Source organism: Lissotriton vulgaris, unplaced genomic scaffold, assembly GCF_964263255.1.
Source record: "Lissotriton vulgaris unplaced genomic scaffold, aLisVul1.2 SCAFFOLD_726, whole genome shotgun sequence".
Lineage (NCBI taxonomy): Eukaryota > Metazoa > Chordata > Amphibia > Caudata > Salamandridae > Lissotriton > Lissotriton vulgaris.
In genome coordinates this window covers 437,146-459,711 of record NW_028243544.1, presented here as the reverse complement: position 1 = coordinate 459,711, position 22,566 = coordinate 437,146, and the positions used below count along the sequence as shown (strand labels likewise).

Sequence of the window (22,566 nt, the reverse complement as noted above, 5' to 3'; positions counted from 1 at the left end):
TTGACCGGGACGTCTGCCTCCTTTTGCGTCGATGGCGTTGGCGCCGACGAAGAAAAAGCCTTCTCCCTAATTCTTTGTAGTGAAGGAGCAACGAGAGATGTGTCGGTGACCGATGTCTTTGGCACCGACGAGGTGGCCTTGCCTTCGGATGCGACGTTCCGTTGGTCTTTTGGAGGGATGGACGGCGCCGACCTCGAGTCCTTGGAGCGATGCGCCGATGTTCCTGTTGGAGCCGGGGCTGCGTCGCTTGCTTTGGCTGGCTTTGCCGGCGCCGGCGCGCTTGTCTTGTGCGTGCCACCCTTTTTAGAGGATCTCTCCTCCGGCGCCGATTTCGACCCTGTGGAATCGCCGTGTTTCTTCGACTTCTGCGGACCGGAGGTCGACGGAGTCGATGAGGCTGCCGGTTTACTCGACTTTGCTGTAACGACCGCCATCTTAGGGACGATTGAGTCCTTAACTTTCGCTTTCAGTTTCGGGTCGGCCATTTTAGGTGTAGTCGAGACCGCTTCTTTCAGTTTCGGTTTTGATTCCCTCGGCGCAGCAAGTATGTCCGTGGCCGGGCCAGCAGGCGGGGCCGAGGCTTGCGCTACAGGGTCTTGGGTAAGGCCGACAGGCGATCCCGCGACCCTTTCCTGATGTTCATCAACTTCGGGGCATAGCTCGTCCCCTGAGCTATCTTCCGCGGCCCCATAAACCATATTGTCGTCCCCTACCTCGTCGACGTATTCAAAGCCTTGATCCACGACCCCGTCGTCGTCATATTCCGGATCAGCCTCGACCTCCGTCTCAGGCGGGGAGATTTGAAGATGATGGCTCTGGTCCTCCTCTTCTTGGTCGTCGAAGATGTTTTCTGGATCCGGGGCCGTCTGCTTGGCCACCAGGCGCACCGCGCGCCGAATCGTGAGAGTCTTCTTCGACCTGAAACTCGCACAGGCCCTGCAACTTCCTTCGTCATGGTCTGGCGAAAGGCATTTATTACAGACCGGGTGCACGTCTATATGTGGGTATTTGGACCCACAGAGCGGACACAGCTTAAACGGACTCCGCTCCATGTTGGGAACTTGGTGTCGAGTCGCGATGAGAAGGCCTCGATGTCCAAAGAGTTGGAAAAACTCCGCTGATTCCGGCTCCGAGAGACGGAAGAACTCGAGACCGTACGCAAACAATACCGACGTAAAGAACCCAAAGCCTTTTGGCCTTTAGAAATGATGTTTTTTTCGGTTCCGACGGAGAGACGTCAAGACCGCATCCGAACCCAATGGCGGAAAAAAACAATCTGGGGATGGAGCCGATGCCCATGCGCACTGTAGTCCAGGGGAGGAGCCACCCATCTCAGGATACTTCGAAGACTCTTCCAGGACAACAATGTGCGATCATCCGGACCCAACACTAGGTGGCGATCTAATGCTAAGATATGAATTTAGCAGCCCACATGCCTCGAACACAATGGATATCCAACCTCAATCTCACCTTGTAAGCTTCATCTGTCGCGGTTTTCATTTTCTCATTGAGCCAGCTCTTCAGCTCATCAGAGTCACGGAAGAACTGTTGCAGGTGGAAAGAGTCAGCCAGCTGCGCACGCCGATGCATGGCACGTTCATGAAGGGCATTGCGCCTGTTCAAGAGCTGCAGAAAGAGAAGAAAAATGACAGGGTCACTCAGCAATCTCTTACAAGAGTCAGCAAAGATGGCAGATCTATTCTACATGCTCACCGCATCCCTGCGAGATGACACATCCTCCATGGCATAGTGATTGTTCTGAATCAACTTGGTTGCAAATTCATCCAAGGCCTGAAAATTAAAATAAATACAGTCAAAGATCATACTCTAAACTGTGCTCCACGCTAACCCAAGTGAATGTTCCCCTTGAATTCTCAGGAGCACAGTTTTGCTTCAGCCTGTTGGAACCTTCCAGAAAGACCGAGCTGCAAAGCGGGAGCCTTACCGTGATCTTCTCTTCCTGGGCACTGAGCGATTTCTCAAAATCCTCATGCTTCTTCAGAAGTGCCTCCACACTGTCCAGAGAATCACCCAAGTCTTCGTTGAGCAGGAACGCCTAATGCAAGAAGAGGAAGTGGGTTGAGGCAGGTAGGTCCTGCCACTCAAGAGGTGGCGATCAAGGATCCTTAAATGTATGCCTACGAAGGCCAACTAACTCCAGCCATCAGCAAAGGCAATTTGACTCACTAACATGCAACAAGTCCTCCTGTACCCCGCCTCCCCAGGCCAAGTCCAACCAGCTTCTTACCTCCTGCTTGCTCATCCAGTTATCGACTTGCTCTGTGTCCCGGTAGAAGAGCTGCAGGTCCATGCATTGCTCATACTGCTGTCTGCGCAGCTCCCACAGCTCCAGGAGCGTTGTCCTTTCTCCTGCCAGGATAGACAACTTGGAGCGAAGAAAGGACAGTTAATACATGACCGAAGGTGTTCGAAGGGACATGCATGCGCTTCAAGGCCTGGTCAGGGTTAGGAAGCACTATATGAATGCAATTATAATAAACGTGAAAACAGATATTCAAAAGACTTGTGGCCTGATACGATGGTGTATAGATAAAGAATTGGGAAGCGAAATCAGATTTCAAGGAATCACTTCTCCTCCCACCTACTTTTCCATCACCTCAGACAGATCTACATTTTGATCCATGGCTAAAATAACCTGTGCTCCCCCTCACTAAAACCCCTCCTTCTGACTGTAGCCATGACATCTCTGCTGCAACCTCTCACTCATAACCCTGGTTCCAGGTCATCCCACTCCAAACTGAGCCACAAGATCCTGTTGCACACACAACACCAGCAGGCCCTGCTCCTCGCACCCTCTTCCAGCAGCAGATCCTGCTCCTCGCACCCTCTTCCAGCAGCAGATCCTGCTGTTCGCACCCTCTTCCACCAGCAGATCCTGTTCCCCACAGCCTCTTCCAATAGCAGATCCTGCTGTTCGCACCCTCTTCCACCAGCAGATCCTGTTCCCCACAGCCTCTTCCACCAGCAGATCCTGCTCCTCGCAAACTCTCCCACCAGCAGATCCTGCTCCTCGCAAACTCCCACCAGCAGATCCTGCTCCCCGCACCCTCTTCCACCAGCAGATCCTGCTCCTCGTACCCTCTTCCAGCAGCAGATCCTGCTCCCCGCACCCTCTTCCAGCAGCAGATCCTGCTCCTCGTACCCTCTTCCAGCAGCAGATCCTGCTCCCCGCACCCTCTTCCAGCAGCAGATCCTGCTCCCTGCACCCTCTTCCAGCAGCAGATCCTGCTCCTCGCACCCTCTCCTACCAGCAGATCCTGCTCCCCGCACCCTCTCCCAGCAGCAGATCCTGCTCCTCGCACCCTCTTCCAGCAGCAGATCCTGCTCCCCACACCCTCTTCGGGCAGCAGATCCTGCTCCCCACACCCTCTTCCACCAGCAGATCCTGCTCCCCGCACCCTCTTCCAGCAGCAGATCCTGCTCCCCGCACCCTCTCCCACCAGCAGATCCTGCTCCTCGCACCCTCTTCCAGCAGCAGATCCTGCTCCCCGCACCCTCTTCCACCAGCAGCTCCTGCTCCGCACACCATCTTCCAGCAGCAGATCCTGCTCCTCGCACCCTCTTCCAGCAGCAGATCCTGCTCCTCGCATCCTCTTCCAGCAGCAGATCCTGCTCCCCGCACCCTCTTCCAGCAGCAGATCCTGCTCCCCGCACCCTCTTCCACCAGCAGATCCTGCTCCGCGCACCCTCTTCCAGCAGCAGATCCTGCTTCTCGCACCCTCTTCTACCAGCAGATCCTGCTCCCCACACCCTCTTCCACCAGCAGATCCTGCTCCCCGCACCCTCTTCCAGCAGCAGATCCTGCTCCTCGCATCCTCTTCCAGCAGCAGATCCTGCTCCTCGCACCCTCTTCCACCAGCAGATCCTGCTCCGCACACCCTCTTCCAGCAGCAGTTCCTGCTCCGCACACCCTCTTCCAGCAGCAGTTCCTGCTCCGCACACCCTCTTCCAGCAGCAGATCCTGCTCCTCGCACCCTCTTCCAGCAGCAGACCCTGGCCCCTCTTCCAGCAGCAGATCCTGCTCCTCGCACCCTCTTCTAGCAGCAGATCCTGCTCCTCGCACCCTCTCCACCAACAGATCTTGTTCCCCACAGCCTCTTCCAGCAGTAGATCATGCTCACCCTACCATCTTCCAGCAGCAGATTCTGCTCCTCGCACACTCTTCCAGCAGCAGATCCTGCTCCCCGCACCCTCTTCCAGCAGCAGATCCTGCTCCGCACACCCGCTTCCAGCAGCAGATCCTGCTCCTCGCACCCTCTTCCACCAGCAGATCCTGCTCCTCGCACCCTCTCCACCAACAGATCTTGTTCCCCACAGCCTCTTCCACCAGCAGATTCTGCTCCTCGCACCATCTTCCAGCAGCAGATCCTGCTCCCCGCACCATCTTCCACCAGCAGATCCTACTCCTCGCACCCTCTCCACCAACAGATCTTGTTCCCCACAGCCTCTTCCACCAGCAGATTCTGCTCCTCGCACCATCTTCCAGCAGCAGATCCTGCTCCTCGCACCCTCTTCCACCAGCAGATCCTGCTCCTCGCACCCTCTCCACCAACAGATCTTGTTCCCCACAGCCTCTTCCACCAGCAGATTCTGCTCCTCGCACCCTCTTTCAGCAGCAGATCCTGCTCCCCGCACCCTCTTCCAGCAGCAGATCCTGCTCCCTGCACCCTCTTCCACCAGCAGATCCTGCTCCTCGCACCCTCTCCACCAACAGATCTTGTTCCCCACAGCCTCTTCCACCAGCAGATTCTGCTCCTCGCACCATCTTCCAGCAGCAGATCCTGCTCCTCGCACCCTCTTTCAGCAGCAGATCCTGCTCCCCACACCCTCTTCCAGCAGCAGATCCTGCTCCCTGCACCCTCTTCCACCAGCAGATCCTGCTCCTCGCACCCTCTTCCACCAGCAGATCCTGCTCCTCGCACCCTCTCCACCAACAGATCTTGTTCCCCACAGCCTCTTCCAGCAGCAGATCCTGCTCCCCGCACCATCTTCCACCAGCAGATTCTGCTCCTCGCACCATCTTCCAGCAGCAGATCCTGCTCCTCGCACCCTCTCCACCAACAGATCTTGTTCCCCACAGCCTCTTCCAGCAGTAGATCATGCTCACCCTACCATCTTCCAGCAGCAGATTCTGCTCCTCGCACACTCTTCCAGCAGCAGATCCTGCTCCCCGCACCCTCTTCCAGCAGCAGATCCTGCTCCGCACACCCGCTTCCAGCAGCAGATCCTGCTCCTCGCACCCTCTTCCACCAGCAGATCCTGCTCCTCGCACCCTCTCCACCAACAGATCTTGTTCCCCACAGCCTCTTCCACCAGCAGATTCTGCTCCTCGCACCATCTTCCAGCAGCAGATCCTGCTCCCCGCACCCTCTTCCACCAGCAGATCCTGCTCCTCGCACCCTCTCCACCAACAGATCTTGTTCCCCACAGCCTCTTCCACCAGCAGATTCTGCTCCTCGCACCATCTTCCAGCAGCAGATCCTGCTCCTCGCACCCTCTTCCACCAGCAGATCCTGCTCCTCGCACCCTCTCCACCAACAGATCTTGTTCCCCACAGCCTCTTCCACCAGCAGATTCTGCTCCTCGCACCCTCTTTCAGCAGCAGATCCTGCTCCCGCACCCTCTTCCAGCAGCAGATCCTGCTCCCTGCACCCTCTTCCACCAGCAGATCCTGCTCCTCGCACCCTCTTCCACCAGCAGATCCTGCTCCTCGCACCCTCTCCACCAACAGATCTTGTTCCCCACAGCCTCTTCCAGCAGCAGATCCTGCTCCCCGCACCATCTTCCAGCAGCAGATCCTGCTCCTCGCACCCTCTTTCAGCAGCAGATCCTGCTCCCCGCACCCTCTTCCAGCAGCAGATCCTGCTCCCTGCACCCTCTTCCACCAGCAGATCCTGCTCCTCGCACCCTCTTCCACCAGCAGATCCTGCTCCTCGCACCCTCTCCACCAACAGATCTTGTTCCCCACAGTCTCTTCCAGCAGCAGATCCTGCTCCCCGCACCATCTTCCAGCAGCAGATCCTGCTCCTCGCACCCTCTTCCACCAGCAGATCTTGCTCCCCACAGCGTCTTCACCAGCAGATTCTGCTCCTCGCACACTCTTCCAGCAGCAGATCCTGCTCCCCATACCATCTTACAACAGATCCTGCTCCTCGCACCCTCTACCATCCGTAGATCCTGCTCCCCGTACCATCTTCCAGCAGCAGATCCTGATCTCCATACCATCTTAAAGCAGATTCTGCTCTCCGTACCATCTTCCAGCTGCCGATTCTGCCCTCCAGCACAGATCCTGCTCCCCATCCCCACCTACTCTATTCCCGGGCCGAAACAAACCAGTCAAAAACCAACCCCAGCTGCCGAGCCAAGAGTCCATACCAGTGGAAGAAGTGCACTATCCAAGCCCATTAAAACCTCTCTACGAACTAACAGCAGAAGTATGCGTGCCCATTTCCCAGTCCCCCGCCGACCAAAATCCAAGCCACGAAGACAATGCCACATATACCTTCTCCCGGACTTCATCAGAAGCATAGTGACCAGCAGCAAGCAAGGCCAGTCCAGACTCGTCAGCAGATTTGAAGCTGTCCTCGTGAGCATCAATTTCACCCTGCAAAGGAAGCAGAACCAGTAATGCTCAGACTAGGAGGCAAAGTGCTGTTTGAGGCCATTCTTGCAATCCTTGGCACAGCCATGAGTGCTCAGCTCTGAAGCAGGAACTACAAATAAACTTTAAAATGCTAGCTTTAAAATTTCAAAGATTTCTTCAGGTAGCCAAGATTAGCCAGGACACTCCGTTGGGGAAGTCAAGATGATGAGGAGACATGTTGGAGGGCTCAAATTGGAGAACCGGAAGAGAAGGGGTAGTTTGGCCCAAATTAAACATGCTAATCACAAAGGAGCTCCTCATATTTGCAGCCCTTGAGATGTGAATGACCGCATTAAACTAGTTGGGTCTAGAATGTGCGGGGTATCAGCCCTAGGCATACCTTATGCTCCTGGTGCCGGTCTAGCAATGCTTCCGCCCCTGCCACGTCATTTGCCAGCTCGTCAGCATTAATGAGAGCACGCATCTCAGTCACCCAGCTGGTGAGATCCCGGAAGTCTGCTAGGAAGCGTTGCAGCCTGCAAGAGAAAAAATTTCATCACAACCCCAGTACTAACTAGTTGCACAAGTGACTTACCTTCAGTAACAATATATCTGTAAGAAACAGTAGTTCGTATTAGATTCCTTACCTTAGAATATCCCCAGGCATCAGACTGGATCCGGAAACTTTTGCGTAGCAGTACCCTGGCGCGTCGGTAGGCGTTGTCTACGGCTCCGCGTCCGTCGTCACCTGAGTACTTAGACCCCGCCCTCGCGCGCTGACGTCAGTTCTTATACATAACTTTTCCGTGCCAGAAACGCAGAGCCATGATAAAAACCAACACTGGTGCCATGAAACTAGGGCCCTGAAAGGCGATGACTTTAACCCTAGATATCGGTTCGCATAACGGGGAGGATGGGTGGGGCGGTAAGGAATCTAATACCAACTACTGTTTCTTACAGATATATCGTTACCGAAGGTAAGTAACTGGTGCATCTGAAAGAAACAGGTTAGTATTAGATTCCTTACCTTAGAATAGATACCTCAGCAATACCAACCCCGGTGGTGGGTCTGCGAACCAATGATCACACCAGAAAGTCCTGGAGAACGGAACAGCCAAAGAAGCCATCTCTCCGGACTTGGCTGTCCAGGCAGTAGTGTCTTGCGAACGTGTGCAGCGAGACCCACGTAGCTGCCTGACAGATGTGCTGCAAGGGACTCCCCGACCTAGGGCAGTAGTAGCCGCCGTGGCCCGATTGGAATGGGCCCTCAGCCCAACAGGAGGCTCCTTTTTAGCCAAAGAGTAGCATACCTTGATGCACAACACGACCCACCGAGAGATGGTCCGCTTGTGCACCGCCTGACCTTTCTTAGCGCCCACGTAACCAACAAAGAGTTGGTCATCAACCCGGAACTGGCGTGTGCGATCCAAGTAGAATGAGAGCGCACGTTTTGGATCCAGACGGTGGAGCCTCTCTTCCTCTTTCGAGAGATGCAGAGGCGGAAAGAAGGTGGGCAAGGTGATGGACTGCCCAATGTGGAAGTCTGTGACTACCTTAGGCAGGAAAGAGGGTCGCGTCCTCAACACAACTTTGTCCGGATGGACAGAAAGGAAGGGAGGTTTAAAGGAAAGAGCCTGGAGCTTACTCACCCTCCTGGCAAAGGTGATGGCAACCAGGAATGCAGACTTCAGAGTAAGGAGACGAAGAGGACAGTTATGAAGTGGCTCGAAAGGAGCGCACATCAGATAGGTCAGAACAAGGTTCAAGTCCCACTGAGGCATCACGAAAGGAACAGGAGGAAACATATGAGTGATGCCCTTCAAAAACCTATTTACAACTGGCAACTTGAACAAAGAGGGTTGTTCAGGGAGCCTTAGGAAGGCGGAAATCGCAGAGAGGTAGCCCTTGATAGTGCCCAGAGCAGAGCCCTGCTGGGCAAGAGAGAGAAGAAAGAGGAGAACCTCTGAAAGAGGGGCAGAAAGGGGGATCCACAGCCTTTGCTGTGCACCATGCCACTAATTTGTTCCACCTGCAGGCGTATACCGATTTTGTGGAGGGACGCCTGGCTGCCAGAATCCCATTACAAACTTCAGGAGGCAAGTCAAATGGCCTCAACTGCCGCCGCTCAATCTCCACGCATGTAAGTGGAGACTGGACAGGTTCGGGTGGAGAACCGTCCCCTGCTGCTGCGACAGAAGGTCCTCCTGAAGAGGCAGACGAATCGGGGGATCGACAGACATGCTGAGTAGCTCGGGATACCAGTATCTTCGTGCCCAGTCGAGAGCCACAAGGATAACTTGGGCCCGGTCGCGTCTGATCTTCAGCACTCTGGGCAGAAGTGGTATAGGCGGAAAGGCGTACAACAGACCGCAGCTCCACTAGCGACGAAAAGCGTCTCCGAGCGAGTGCCTCCTTGGAAATTCGAACGTGCAGAACTGATGACATTGCGCGTTCTCTGTGGAGAATAGATCTAACCAAGGCTCTCCCCACTGCTGAAAAAGGCCTTGCGCCACGTCCGAGTTCAGACGCCATTCGTGATCCATCATGCACCGACGGCTGAGTTCGTCCGCCCTGGCGTTCAGGGAACCTGCCAGGTGTTCAACCACCAGGGTCACGCCCTGATGTTCCAGCCACTGCCAGAGGCGCAGAGCCTCCTGGCATAGGGTCAACGACCCCATCCCACCCTGTTTGTTGGAGTACCACATGGCGGTGGTGTGGTCCGTGAACACCTGCACTACACTCCGCGACAGAGGGGAGGAATGCCTTCAGTGCAAGCTGGATTGCCCGCAGCGCCAGAAGGTTGATGTGGAGCCGGGACTCCGCCGGAGACCAGAGGCCTCTGATCTCCGCCTCTCCCATGTGGCCCCCCTCAGCCCTGGAGGGACGCGTCCATCACAACTACGTGCTCCGGTTGGGGTAGGGAGAGAGATCTGCTGCTGACCCAATCGCGGTCCGTGATCCACCACTGCAACTGTCTTGCAGTGCCCTGCGAGATCAAGACATGGTCGGACAAGTTGCCCTGATGCTGGGCCCACTAAAACTTCAGGTCCCACTGCAGATGAAGGTGGCTGACGACTGTCTGGGGCGAGCAGCCTTCAACAACCAGTCGTCGAGGTAGGGGGAAGACTGAAACCCCTAACCTGCGCAGATGAGCTGCGACCACCGCCATCACTTTCGTGAACACCCGTGGGGCGCTGGTAAGGCCGAAGGGGAGCACGGTAAACTGAAAGTGCTCGTGGCCTACCGTGAACCGCAGGTAATGCTGGTGGGCCGGCAGGACGGGGATGTGAAAGTAAGCGTCCTGCAAGTCCAACGCTACCATCCAGTCTCCCGGGTCCAGGGCAGCTAAGACCTGAGCCAAAGTCAGCATCTTGAACTTCTCCTTCCGGAGGAAGCCGTTGACGTTCCGCAGGTCCAAGATACCCCTTTGCCCTTATTGGGAACCAGAAAGTAGTGGGACTAACAACCACACCCTACTTCTGGTCCTGGAACGCACTCGATGGCCCCCTTAGCCAAGAGGGCCGTAACTTCCTCTCGCAGAAGACTCAAGTGATCCCCCGACAAGCGGTGGTACTGCAGTGGCATGGCTGGAGGGGTCGCCTCAAAGGGGAGGGAGTAGCCCCTTCGGACGATTTGCAGCACCCACCTGTCTAATGTGATGGTGCGCCAGTGGAGGCGGTGATGGCGAACCCTGCCCCTCACTGGCGTCACATGGGCCTGAAAGCTCGGACTAGGAGGGTTTCGAGGTGGCTGCTGCAGGGGTAGGTGTGGACTGACCTCGCCGTTGTCCCTGACCGCCGCCACGGCGGTTAACACGTCCGCCACCGCGCTGGATGTTAGTCTGCAGGCCGTGGCTGGCAGGACGTGTTGGGGCGCCCCTTCCTTGGCCACAAAAGGAGCAAAAAGGCAACAGTTTGCTGGCGCGGGGCCGAGAGGCCCAAGGACTTGGCCGTAGCCCTGGAGTCCTTAAAGCGCTCAAGCGCACGTCTGCCTTGTCGCCAAAGAGGCTACGGCCATCAAACAGCATGTCCATAAGAGTGTTTTGGACATCAGTAAAAAAGTTGGCGGACCTCAGCCAGGCGTGGCGACGAATCGCCACCGTCGTTGCCATCGCCCTGCCCAGCGAGTCCATGGTATCCAGCCCACACCGGATGGAATAACGTGCCGCATCTCGACCCTCCACAAGGGCTTGAGTGAGTTTAGTCCGGACCCCTTTCGGACACTGTGGCAACACGTTCGCGACTGTGTCCCACAGAGAGTGGGTGTAATGGCCCAAGAGGCACGCGGTGTTGACTGACCGCAACCCCAAACTAAGTGAGGAGAACATCTTTTTACCATACTCTTCTTACCGCTTGGATTCCCGATAGGGGGAGTCGTCGGGAATGCGATCTGGGAGTTAGAGGCCTGGATGACCAGGCTCTCGGGGGTGGGGTGGGTGGCCAGGAAGCAAGGGTCACCAGGAGCCAGGCGGTGGCGCCTAGCCACGTTCCTATCTACAGGCGGACCTGTAGCGGGCTTGGACCAAGTGCCCAGATGAACATCTGGCAAGGCCTCATTAAACGGCAGCAGAGGCTCAGCCGAGCTTGCTTGCGGTTTAAGGACCTCAGTGAGGAGGTTCGTCCTCACAGCCGCGACTGGGAGCTCAAGGCCCGAAGCGTTGGCAGCCCGTGTCAGCACCACACTATAGGCAGCCCCCTCCTCCGTAGCCACGGTAGGAGGGGAGACAAAACCAGTGTCGGGCGAAGTGTCCAGACCACTGGCCTCCCCTAGCTCACCTGCCCAGTCTTGAGAAGACTGGCACTCACGTGCCAGAGGGTCCTCGACCCCTCCCAATCCTCCTCCCCACCCATCTCCTGATACTAAGGGTCAAAGGATGGGGCCGGGTCGTAGAAGTAGAAATCTCCTAGCGGCGTCGAATACGGCGGACCGGGGGCGGCGGCATCCTGGGACGGTGCCGGGGGCGACACCCTGGGGGCCAGCGAGGTTGTGAGGATGACCGGCGACGACCCGGATCCGGCAGGGCCCTGCGGCGTCTGGACCGAAGTCGCCGACGGCGCCGGGCCGAAGCACCCGGCCCGCTTGGGGACCCAGTCAAAGGCGCTGCGGAACCCGACGGAGGAGTGAGCGACCTTATGGCCATGAGGAAGCCTCGATCTCCTCCGGCGTCACGTACTGCCCAGGGAATGGCGGGTATGGAGCAGGACGCGACGCCTGCGGCTCCGGCGGAGCCATGGGGCGGTGTCACCCGGCCGCGTCGCGCGAGCGTCGGGGGGGGGGGGGGGGGGGGGGGGCGGGAATGGGGTCAGAAGTGCGATGTCACCTCTTACCTGAGGACTTCGAGCCCGAAGACTGATGACGACTCCCGGAACTGTGGTGACTCCGGCCCCGCGACCGGTCCCTCCCCTCCTTCTGGCCCGGGACCTCGAGCAGCACGGGGCTGACTGCCGGAGCTCGAGTCGCTTGCGGGACCGCTCCAGTCTAGCTTTGGACGTCAGGGCCGGGCAATCGGAGCAGGACTTGTCGTCGTGGTCGGGGCCCAGACAGTGAAGGCACCGGCGATGGGGGGGGGGGGGGAGGGGGGGGTCGGTAACGAATATGCTACTTACCAATATGCATCTGTTCTTGGCATGTAGGGCTGCTCACATTCATATCTGTGCATAGATCGCCGCCTAGTGTTGGGTACGGATGATCGCACATTGTTGTCCTGGAAGAGTCTTCAAAGTATCACGAGATAGGTGGCTCCTTCCCTAGACTACTGTGCGCATGGGCATCGACTCAATCCTCAGATTGTTTTTAGCCATTGTGGCCAAGATGGAGTGAAACTAAGTGAATGATGACCATGCTAGAAGTATGTGTGAATGTTGCAGCCGCTACAGGGGCCAGGGAGGAGGGCGAGCGATATGAATGTCAGCAGTCCTACATGCCAAGAACAGATGCATACTGGTAAGTAGCACATTCGGTTCGAGGCATGTGGGCTGCTGAATTCGTATCTGTGCATAGAATACATAGCAGTTCCTCCATTAACGGCGGCCGCCCGTGCCAGCTGCAGCAGTTTGGAAAAGTGTTTTTAGAACAGCCTGCCCTACAGCTGCCTGCTGTTTGGAGGGCACATCAACACAGTAATGTTTTGTAAATGTGTGTGTGGTAGACCACGTGGCTGATCTACGTATGTCTTCCAAAGGAATATTTCCAAGGAAAGCCATGGAGGCCCCAACTTTCGGGTGGGGTGGGCCCATGGTGGAATGGTGAGAGTACCCTTGGCTTTCAGATAGCAGATCTGAATACATTTAACGATCCACCTGGCTATACCAGCTTTGGGAATGGGGTTACCTTTGTGTTGTGGCGCAAAGGCAACGAAGAGTTGTTTAGTCTTCCTAAAATACTTGGTCCTATCAATGTAATACATTCGGGCCCTTTTGACGTCAAGTGTGTGGAGCATTCTCTCCGCCAGTGACTCTGGATTTTGGAAGAACACAGGTAGTTCTATAGCCTGGTTGATATGGAACTGAGACACTACCTTAGGAAGGAATTTAGGGTTAGTGCGAAGCACTACCCTGTTAGAATGAACTTGAATAAATGGCTCTTGGATAGTTAGTGCCTGGAGTTCACTAACTCGTCGTAGCGACGTAATCGCTATAAGGAAAGCCACTTTCCATGTCAATTATTGAATGTCGCAGGAATGCAGTGGTTCAAAAGGGGGACCCATCAGCCTGGTGAGGACCACATTGAGGTTCCACTCCGGAGCTGGTGGCGTCCGCGGAGGAATGACTCGTTTGAGTCCTTCCAGAAAGGCTTTAATGGCAGGCACCCTGAAAAGTGAGAGGTGCTGTCTGTTTTGGAGATAAGCAGCCATTGCGGATAGATGTATGCGAAAGGAAGCATAGGCCAGATTACATTTGTACAGATGTAAGAGATAACAAATGATGTTCTGAATAGATGCATCCAGCGCGTTAATGTTGTGGCTGTAGGAGAGTAGGGTCTGCAATCCTACGATCACCCCAGATTTTTGCTTTTTGCTTCACTGGTTTACGACTTCTCTGGCTGTGGGCCTGCTAATCAGACCCACAGCCTTGCTGTTCTCTCACTAAATTGACACGTGTACCTTAGGTGCATTTACCAATTGGTACTGGGCCACCTTATCAGACCCTGTAATTCAGGGCATAGGTGTACCCAGGGCCTACCAGGGGCTGCCGCATGTATTATGCCACCCCTGGCTGGCCATGTAAATCTAACACAACTGGCTGCACGACAGCTGGGGCAAGGTGTTGTAATCGCCCTTTGCTTTAGATATAGTATACCTATATCTAACCCTAAAATGGACACACAGATTCCTATCAGTCACTCCTATGGCAGGCCTTGACAATCCTGAAGGCAGAGTGCTTGGAATCGTGTGAGATGGTGCTCTGGCATGAGCTGAGCCCGTTTGCAGCTTGCGGAACCAAGTCCTAATAGCTGCTCCATGATAACGCATACCATATACTCTTAAGTGCATTATAATCCTCGCGGTTATATGCTATCTTTGGTATCGCTTTATCAAAACATGTCGAGTAAGGTGTCATACGAATTGGAATACTAACCCCTCGCCAATTCTGACGACGGGGTTAGCATTCCACCCTTCTAGAGGGACACGACATGTATGTAACTGTGAACCCCGGTTAAAGTTAACTCAAGCCTCAGCATCACAAAATGGATGCTGCCACCACAGACACAAGTCGACACCCTGCAGCTGGGAGTCCTTCCAGCGAGGGGAGCTTGGACAAAGGGTTTCCTGTCAGGGGCGGTGCTAGCACCATCCCAGACAGGGTTTTGTGTATCCTGGGTAGGCAGGGCTTTAGAGGAAGGTGACTGCAAGTGGCACCCCGGTGCTCACTATGCATCTGCCGGCTAGAACCAGTTCCAGGGGCACACCAGCTCCTGAGCTGGGGAAAGTCCGGCATGGGAGAGGGGTGTAACCACCCCCCCTTCCTGGTCCCACCCATGGGCAGGACCTAGTCGCGTGCCAGCCCCTTTTCCTAGTTTAAAGATAGGAGCGGGCCCCCTTCCAAATTAGATCATCTTTGAATCCTGAAACTACTTTCTACGAAAGGAACTTTCGACTTCTTCTCAAGATTTCTCCCTTGTGACTAAGGAGTAGTCATCCTGCACCCGCAGGCACCATCCAAGAACACTGCGGTTTGCTGCACGTCCTTCCTCCGGAATCAGACTGACCAGCACGACGAGACCCGGCTTCCCTGGCACCTCAGACCTCTACCTACGTCTACAGCTCAGCTGAGATCCGTGGGTGCGACGAGACCGAGGGACCGCCCATCTTCAAGTCTGCACGACTCTTGCCCAGCACGACCGCCGAGGGATCCTCGTGTGAGTGCTTTGGGGTCCGAGAAGCCCCAACCCTGAGCAGCTCCAGCACCGAAGTTCAGCCTCCCAGCATCCACGAGATCTGCGTGGGGCCCTTTCTGCTCTTTGCTGCTCACCGCGTTGCCTGGCTACTAGCCCGCATTTCGGTGCCCCAGCATAGCCTCACTATCCAAGGGTCCAGATCCTTTTTCGTTTCAGCTCTACCTAGTCGGATTCGTCCGATATCACCAACTTTGTAATCCCTAGCAACCATAGACTTTGTTCCGCATCCCGCGTGAGTGCACACTCTGCACCCGATCTCCCTAGGCCTCCTGCTAGTAATCTGAAGGTTCAGTAGTCATGTCCTAGCGATCCTAAAGCCTATTAGCGTAGTACTTACCTGCTAGTAATTTCGCATTCCACTTTTGTAGTATATGGTTTTCCGTGCCCCTCGGGCACTTGTGTAAATTGTGCAACTTAAAGTATTTTCGTAAGAGTTTTGTTGTGTGCTTAGTACCCTGTCCTCATAAAGAGTACAGGGCTGTTGTGATCTAAATAAATACACTGTTTATTTTCATAACACTTGTGTGGTGTCCTTTCACTTGGTGTTCAAGGGGTATATGTGATGGTATAATAGCTGGCTTAACACGCCCTCTAGAGTTTAGCCCAAAGACTGCTCGTATCCATGCTACTAGGATAGCTGGTCTATAAGGTTGACTTACAACCAAACATCAATAAGGGTTGTTTGGACCGATACATAGTGATCACTAGAATAGTGAACATTATATATCAGGCCAACTTCTCACAGTGGCCTGCACAGTAAATGACAAACCGCTTCCACTTCGCGGCATAGCATGCTCTGGTGGTGGGCTTCCTTGCCTCCCGGATGATGTCCATACAGTCAGGAGGTAAGTTGAGGTAGCCAAACTAAGACCTCAGGAGCCAGATCGCTAGGTTGAGCTGTTGCGGATCTGGATGCTGAATGCCGCCATGGCTCTGCGTCAGAAGGCTGGGTGTGAGGCGCAGCCTTTGATGCGGTACCACGGACAGTTCCAGAAATGTGGTGTACCATGGTTGGCGAGCCCACGTTGGAGCAACCAGGATGAGAGTCATTAAGTGCTGCCTGAGCTTGCGTGCCACCAGCGGTATCAGGGGTGCTGGGGGAAAAGCGTTAACAAATTTGCCTGACCAGTTCATCCATATCGCATTGCCCTGCGATTGTGGGTGTGGAAACCTGGCGGCAAAGCTCCGGGATTTGGCATTTTCTTTTGTGGCGAACAGGTCTATCTCTAGATGACCCCACCTTTGGAAGTACGGGTAGAGTACTGATGGATGTATTTCCCACTCGTGCATCTGGTGGCTGTACCTGCTGAGCAGGTCCGCCATCTGATTGTCTTTGCCCGGGAGGTGTTCCGCCATGAGGAAGATGTTCCTCTGAACGGCCCACTTCCACATGCTCTGAGCCAGATGAGACAACTGTGGAGAGTGTGTACCTCCCTGCTTCTGAATGTAGTACATAACCGTCATGTTGTCCTTCCGGATTAACACGACCTTGTTGCATAGATGTACTTTAAAGGCTTTCAGTGCCATGAAGATCGCCATCAGTTCCAGAACATTGATGAGCATCTTTTGCTGTGGTGTCCATAGCCCCTGCACAGTGTAATGGAGTACATGCGCTCCCCAACCCTGGAGAGAAGCGTCCGTTGTCAGGATAATCTGTGGCACAGGCTCCTGGAACGGTCGTCCCTTGCAAAGGTTTTGTGGATTCCGCCAATGCAGAGAGTTGTATGCACGACCGGTTACTGACACTAGGTCCTTCAACTGTCCGTGAGCCTGATTCCACTGACGTGCTAAGCACTCCTGAAGCGGACGCATATGTAGTCTTGCGTGCGGGACTATGGAGATGCAGGAGGCCATCATACCTATCAGCTGCATAAACACTCTTGCTGGAAGCGAGTGTTGAGGTCTGAATTTCTGTATCAGCGATTGAATGCTGTTGACCCTCACTGAATTCGGCTGTGCTTTGGCTGCCAGAGTGTCTATGGTCGCACCCAGATACTGCCGTATGAGGGCGGGTTGCAGGTGGGACTTTGGGTAATTCAGTGAGAATCCCAGATCGAGAAGAAGGTGAATGGTGTGGGACATGTGGCTGGCACACTGCTGGGCCGACCTTGCCTGGATAAGCCAGTCGTCCAGATAAGGGTAGACGTGAATGTTTTGTCTTCTTAGGTGCGCCGCCACCGTCGCCAGGCACTTTGTTAACACCCTGGGTGCCGTGGTTACCCCGAAAGGCAAAACCTTGAACTGGTAATGTTGGTTTTGGATGGTGAACCGGAGGTATTTTTTGTGTGACGGGTGCAGCGGAATGTGAAAATACTTATCTTCTAAAGTTGCGAGAAAATCCCCCTGATTAAGCAACGGGAGGACTTGCTGCAGTATTAACATGTGAAAGTGCTCCGATAGAATGTACTGATTGAGGGGTCGGAGGTCCAGTATGGGTCTGAGGGACCCGTCCTTTTTTGGTATCAAGAAGTACAGTGAGTAAACTCCTGTGCCTCTTTCTTCCACAGGCACCAGCTCTATGGCCCCTTTTTGCAGCATGACGAGGACCTCCTGCTGCAATAAGTGCAAATGCTCAGCGGACATAGGACGGTGTCTTGGGGGTATGTTGGGTGGAGTGGATGTTAACTCCAGACAATAACCGTACTGTATAAGCTGTGTGACACACCTGTCTGTGGTGATGGATTTCCAGACTGGCAGGAACTGTTGAAGTCTCCCCCCGACAGGTGTTGCGTGGTCAGGATTAATCCAACGTGGAATGGGACCAGCTCCTACCTTTATTCTCCTAAAGTGGGCTCTACTAGGACTAGGTCCCTCCTATGGGTGGGACCAGGAAGGGGGGTGGTTTGTCCGGTTTCGCGCCAGAGCTGAGGCTGGAGTGCCCCAGCAACTGGTTTGAACCGGTGTATACACAGGGACACCTTGTATGCCCCAGGCATGTCTCATTCCTTTCAGGCCTGTCCTACCTAATACACAAAATCCTGTCTGAGGTGGTGCTAGCACCTCCCAAGGCAGGAAACCCTTTGTCCAAGCTCCCCTCGCTGGAAGGACTCCCAGCTGTAGGGGGTCAGACTTGTGTCTGTGGTGGCAGCATCCATTTTGTGATGCTGAGGCTCGAGTTAACTTTAACCGGGGTTCACAGTTATATACATGTCGTGTCCCTCTAAAAGGGTGGAATGTTACCCCCGTCGCCAGAATTGGTGAGGGGGTAGTATTCCAATTCGTATGACACCTTGCTCAACATGTTTTGATAATGCTATGCCAAAGTTAGCAATAACCGCGAGGATTATAATGCACTTAAGAGTATATGGTATAGCATTATCATGGAAACAGCTAAAGGACTTGGTTCCGAACGCTGCAGACAGGCTCAGCTCATGCCAGAGCACCATCTCACATAATTCCAAGCACTCTGCCTCCAGGATTGTTAAGGCCTGCCATAGGAGTGACTTATAGGAGTATATATGTCCAGTTTAGGGTTAGATATAGGTATACTATATCTGAAGCAAAGGGTGATTACACCACCTTGCCCCAGCTGTGTTAACAGCCAGTTGTGTCAGTTTTGGATGGCCAGCTAGGGGTGGCACAATACATGCTGCAGCCCCTGGCAGGCCGTGGGTGCACCTATGCCCTGATTTACAGGGTCTGATAAGATGACTCAGTATCCAATTAGATATGTACCTAACGTACATGGAGTCCATTTTAACAGAGAGAGCAGGAAGCCTGGGGTCCTGGATAGCAGGATCCCAGGCCAACTATGTCGAAAACCAGCAAAACACTAGGCAAAAAATTGGGGGCAACCATAGTCCGATATCCACCTTCCTACAAGATGTGCCAGTGATTTTGCAAAAACTGGCTTAACTTACGGGGGCTGCATTTTAATCTCTAGGTGTCTGCGAAGTCCTAGAGTTTCCTTTCACTGACAATCTGTAAGGGTCACTGATTGCGCACTCATACCCCAACAAACAGAGAAGTGATAAAGAGCGAAGAACGAGCACAACCTTACACCATGCCCTCCGGCAGGAATGGTACAAGTAATGTGAGTAAATGCATCTTACACAACATGTATCAATCATCTTTAGAAATAGCATAGAAAGCCAAGCGTAGGCTTTCTTGGTCACCCACACGAGTCCCTGCACTAAGGAGGGCACAAGCCTCCTCTGGTGCCCACTAGTCCTTGCAGCAGGGATGGTGCAAGCCTCCTCACCCAGAAATCCCTGCACCAGGCACCACACTCTAACTCACCTCTCATGCACAAAGGGTTGGCAAAAGCATGCAAACCTCAACTAGTGGCATTAGTAACCAGTGCCCACTTCCATGACCTCACCTGTAGGAGTCGTTGAGCCGGGCGTGGCGCTCAGCTGCTAGGGTGCGGATCTGATCCCAGTTGGCTATCAGCTCCTCGCGCTTCACCTGGATCTGGGGTGCGTTTTGTGGGTGAGACTGTTGCAGGCGGTCAGACTCTGAGCAGAGAGCTTTCACCTAAACAATGAAAGCATGTTACGCTTAATCAACATTGAGGGGCTTTCTGTTGTTGGATGTGTATTTTGAAATGCAAGACCCCCAAAATAAACAATTGCTTTAGCCATCCCGTTATCAAACACTGGTGTGTGGACTACAATAGAAGAGGTTACTTGCAACACCTCTCGACTGGCCTCATGCACAATCCCACGGACCTCCGAGATGCTGTCAAGACAGACCAAGTGCAGATCCAGAGCAAAGAGATACACAACTACCTATGTGGAAGACATGAGTTATGCATGTCCACACAATTTTGCCACCACTTATACCAAACTCCATCCCATCTCCACCCTGCCACACTTAGTTCCAGTATTACACCCAATACCCTAGACCCAGCAGTCGCACTGTACCATATCTCACCTGTACCCGTCCCTCAACTCAGAAGCACGGATTCCTCAAGAAACCCTGAAAATGGATTCCTCATCTCCTGCCTCTCAGACACTCTTGAAGCCCAGTGATCAGTCTTCCGGCACAAAGCCCAGAAGTGTCCTCGGAAGAAGCTCCAGACTAATCCTCTGCAGACCTTTACAATTAGTTTACTCACATCATGCACTCATCACAGCTTGAAGGGAAGCTACAATACCTTGTCCTCCAGCGCAGCCAGGTCCCTCTCCAAGCCCTCATGTTTTCGCAGTAGAGCCTGAACGCTGGCCAGGTCGCGACCAAAGTCATCAGAAGCCATGAGCTGCTCCTTCTCCTTTATCCAGCCGATAGTCTCGTCCACATCCCTGCAGAGGAAGAGAGCCGCAGCTTGTGTCAGAAGACGCTTCTATATATTGGTTGCCCATCAAGGAATTTTTGGGACACTCAACCAATGGCCATTTGTAGAATCCAGCAACACATTTCTATTGGGAAAAATCATTTTTTTCCAAATCCACTGATAAAGAAAAACATGTTTACAATAGCAACCTTTTCTATTTTTTAAAAACTCCATTAGAATTAAATTCAGAAAGAAAAGTATATAAAATATAATGAGGGTCACTGGAATTATGCAAGTGTGGGACAGCGCTGATTATCACAATTGTAGATTAGACGCATTTGACCCATAAGCCATCATCTGACTCCCAGTCTGCAGATTGTAACCCCAAAAAAGTTTGTTTCTATCTCAAACGGTTCAAAAGTTCCTAAAAACTCAGCAATGTGGCGCTGCTGCGTAGTGAAGGCCATTAGGAAAGGTTCACCGATTGGTTATTGCTATATGTGGGTGCTAAATTGAGGTGCAGCCAATGACCATACAGTGTTAACCAGTGTAACAAGCATTTGAAATGCAATAGTGTCACATTTGCGAGAGTTAGAGCTATTGGCGTTGTAAATTATGTCTTTTATCCATATGTTTTGGTTTGAAGTGGTGTGGACGCATAAATAAATGATTGCAATAAGATAACGGATCATTAATAGGCGATGCACGTAAATTGATAGGCGGAGAGTATGGAAAGGTAGTTGGGTGGACAAGGCAGCGTCCCCAGTAGTGCTGCTGTCAGGCAGCTGGGAGCGATAAAGCGACAGACAGCCTGCAGCGCACAGTACAGAGATCCACTGAGGAGGACACGTGTTTCTAAAAAGGTATTACAAATAAAGCGGGTCAACGCGGAATAACCTACTGGCAGTGTGATAGCTGCCATCAGAGAGTGAGGCGCAGTATGTAGATATGAACTGCGCTGGATTTGTGAGGGGCGCGCAGGGGCTGGGACTGAACACCGGATGTGGCGTGTGACATCTCAGACACGGGAGTAAATCTGGAAAGTGTGAGGATAGGCATGGTACGTTTTAGGAGTTGTGCAAAAAACAGTGCAGCATGCGTGCAAGTGGACAAAGAGCTCAGATTTCACCACCAGACTGGATGCAGGGTGGATGCAGCCACCAAGCCGGCTTAAGTGTGTTTCGGATTCACTCACATAATGTTTGCAAGCTTCAACGCTTGAAGTAGTCTGCAAAGGAACACAAACACCTACAGCGTAAGGAAACTGTAGTTGGCCAGTGCTCCTGAGCAAAACAAAGAAGTGATGTAAAGGGAGCACCAACCAATGAGGATCAAAGAAGACCTATGCAGGAGTAAACCAAATGGAAAGCAGCAGGCAGGATTACATTCCGTATAGTGAATACAGCAGGTCTTGCAGACAACGCATGCGCGCTGCCTAGGCTCGACCTAAACCTGACTAAATAATGAAGTAATACGGTCATAAAATGTGCTGCATTATTGGCTTTTCCTTATCATGAGCATAATTCACTCAACTCTGCAGCATAATTTGGTCTTCTCCTGCTGCATAATTCTAGTGGCCCTAAAAGGAATATGCTACTTACCAGTATGCATCTGTTCTTGGCATGAAGGGCTGCTGACATTCATATCTGTGCATAGATCGCCGCCTAGTGTTGGGTCCGGATGATTGCACTTTGTTGCCTTGGAAGAGTCTTCGAAGTATCACGAGATAGGTGACCCCCCCCCCCCCCCCTGCACTACAGTGCGCATGGGCATCTTCTCCATCCTTAGATTGTTTTTCGCCATTGTGGCAGAGATGGAGTATAGTATAGTAAGAGATAGCCATGCAAAGAGTGAATGCTACAGCTGCAACAGGCACCGGGGAGGCGGGTGGGCGATATGAATGTCAGCAGCCCTTCATGCCAAGAACAGATGCATACTGGTAAGTAGCATATTCCATTCGAGGCATGTGGGCTGCTAAATTCATATCTGTGCATAGAATATATAGCAGTCCCTCCATTAACGGCGGCCGCCTGTGCCAGCTGCAGCAGTCTGAAAAAGAGTTTTGAGAACAGCCTGTCCAACAGCAGCTTGCTGTTTCGAATGTACATCTACACAATAGTGTTTTGTAAATGTATGTGTGGTTGACCATGTGGCTGCTCTACAAATTTCGTGTAAAGGAATATTTCCTAGGAAAGCCATGGATGCCCCTAGTTTGAGTGTAGAATGCGCCCTAGGGGGAACTGTTAAGGTGCGTTTTTTGTCTTCAAATAACATATCTTAATGCACTTTATTTATTTATTTTATTTATTTATTAGAAAGTTTTGTATAGCGCGAACAAGACCCGTGGGTA

At 53.2% G+C, this 22,566-nt stretch overlaps 1 protein-coding gene across 5 annotated transcripts in view; it reads right to left on the bottom strand.

The window, feature by feature from the left end:
* Positions 1–22,566, bottom strand: part of SPTAN1 (spectrin alpha, non-erythrocytic 1) — a 365,414-nt gene that overhangs the window by 233,479 nt on the left and 109,369 nt on the right. For all 5 annotated transcript variants that reach the window (XM_086948611.1, XM_086948613.1, XM_086948610.1 and 2 more), the window contains exons 7-14: positions 20,100–20,244; positions 19,323–19,477; positions 7,005–7,140; positions 6,524–6,625; positions 2,249–2,386; positions 1,946–2,056; positions 1,714–1,791; positions 1,471–1,626 (exon numbers count right to left, since the gene is read on the bottom strand). In XM_086948611.1, the coding sequence (XP_086804737.1) occupies positions 1,471–1,626; positions 1,714–1,791; positions 1,946–2,056; positions 2,249–2,386; positions 6,524–6,625; positions 7,005–7,140; positions 19,323–19,477; positions 20,100–20,244 (1,021 nt within the window). The remainder of the gene's footprint in view (positions 1–1,470; positions 1,627–1,713; positions 1,792–1,945; positions 2,057–2,248; positions 2,387–6,523; positions 6,626–7,004; positions 7,141–19,322; positions 19,478–20,099; positions 20,245–22,566) is intronic.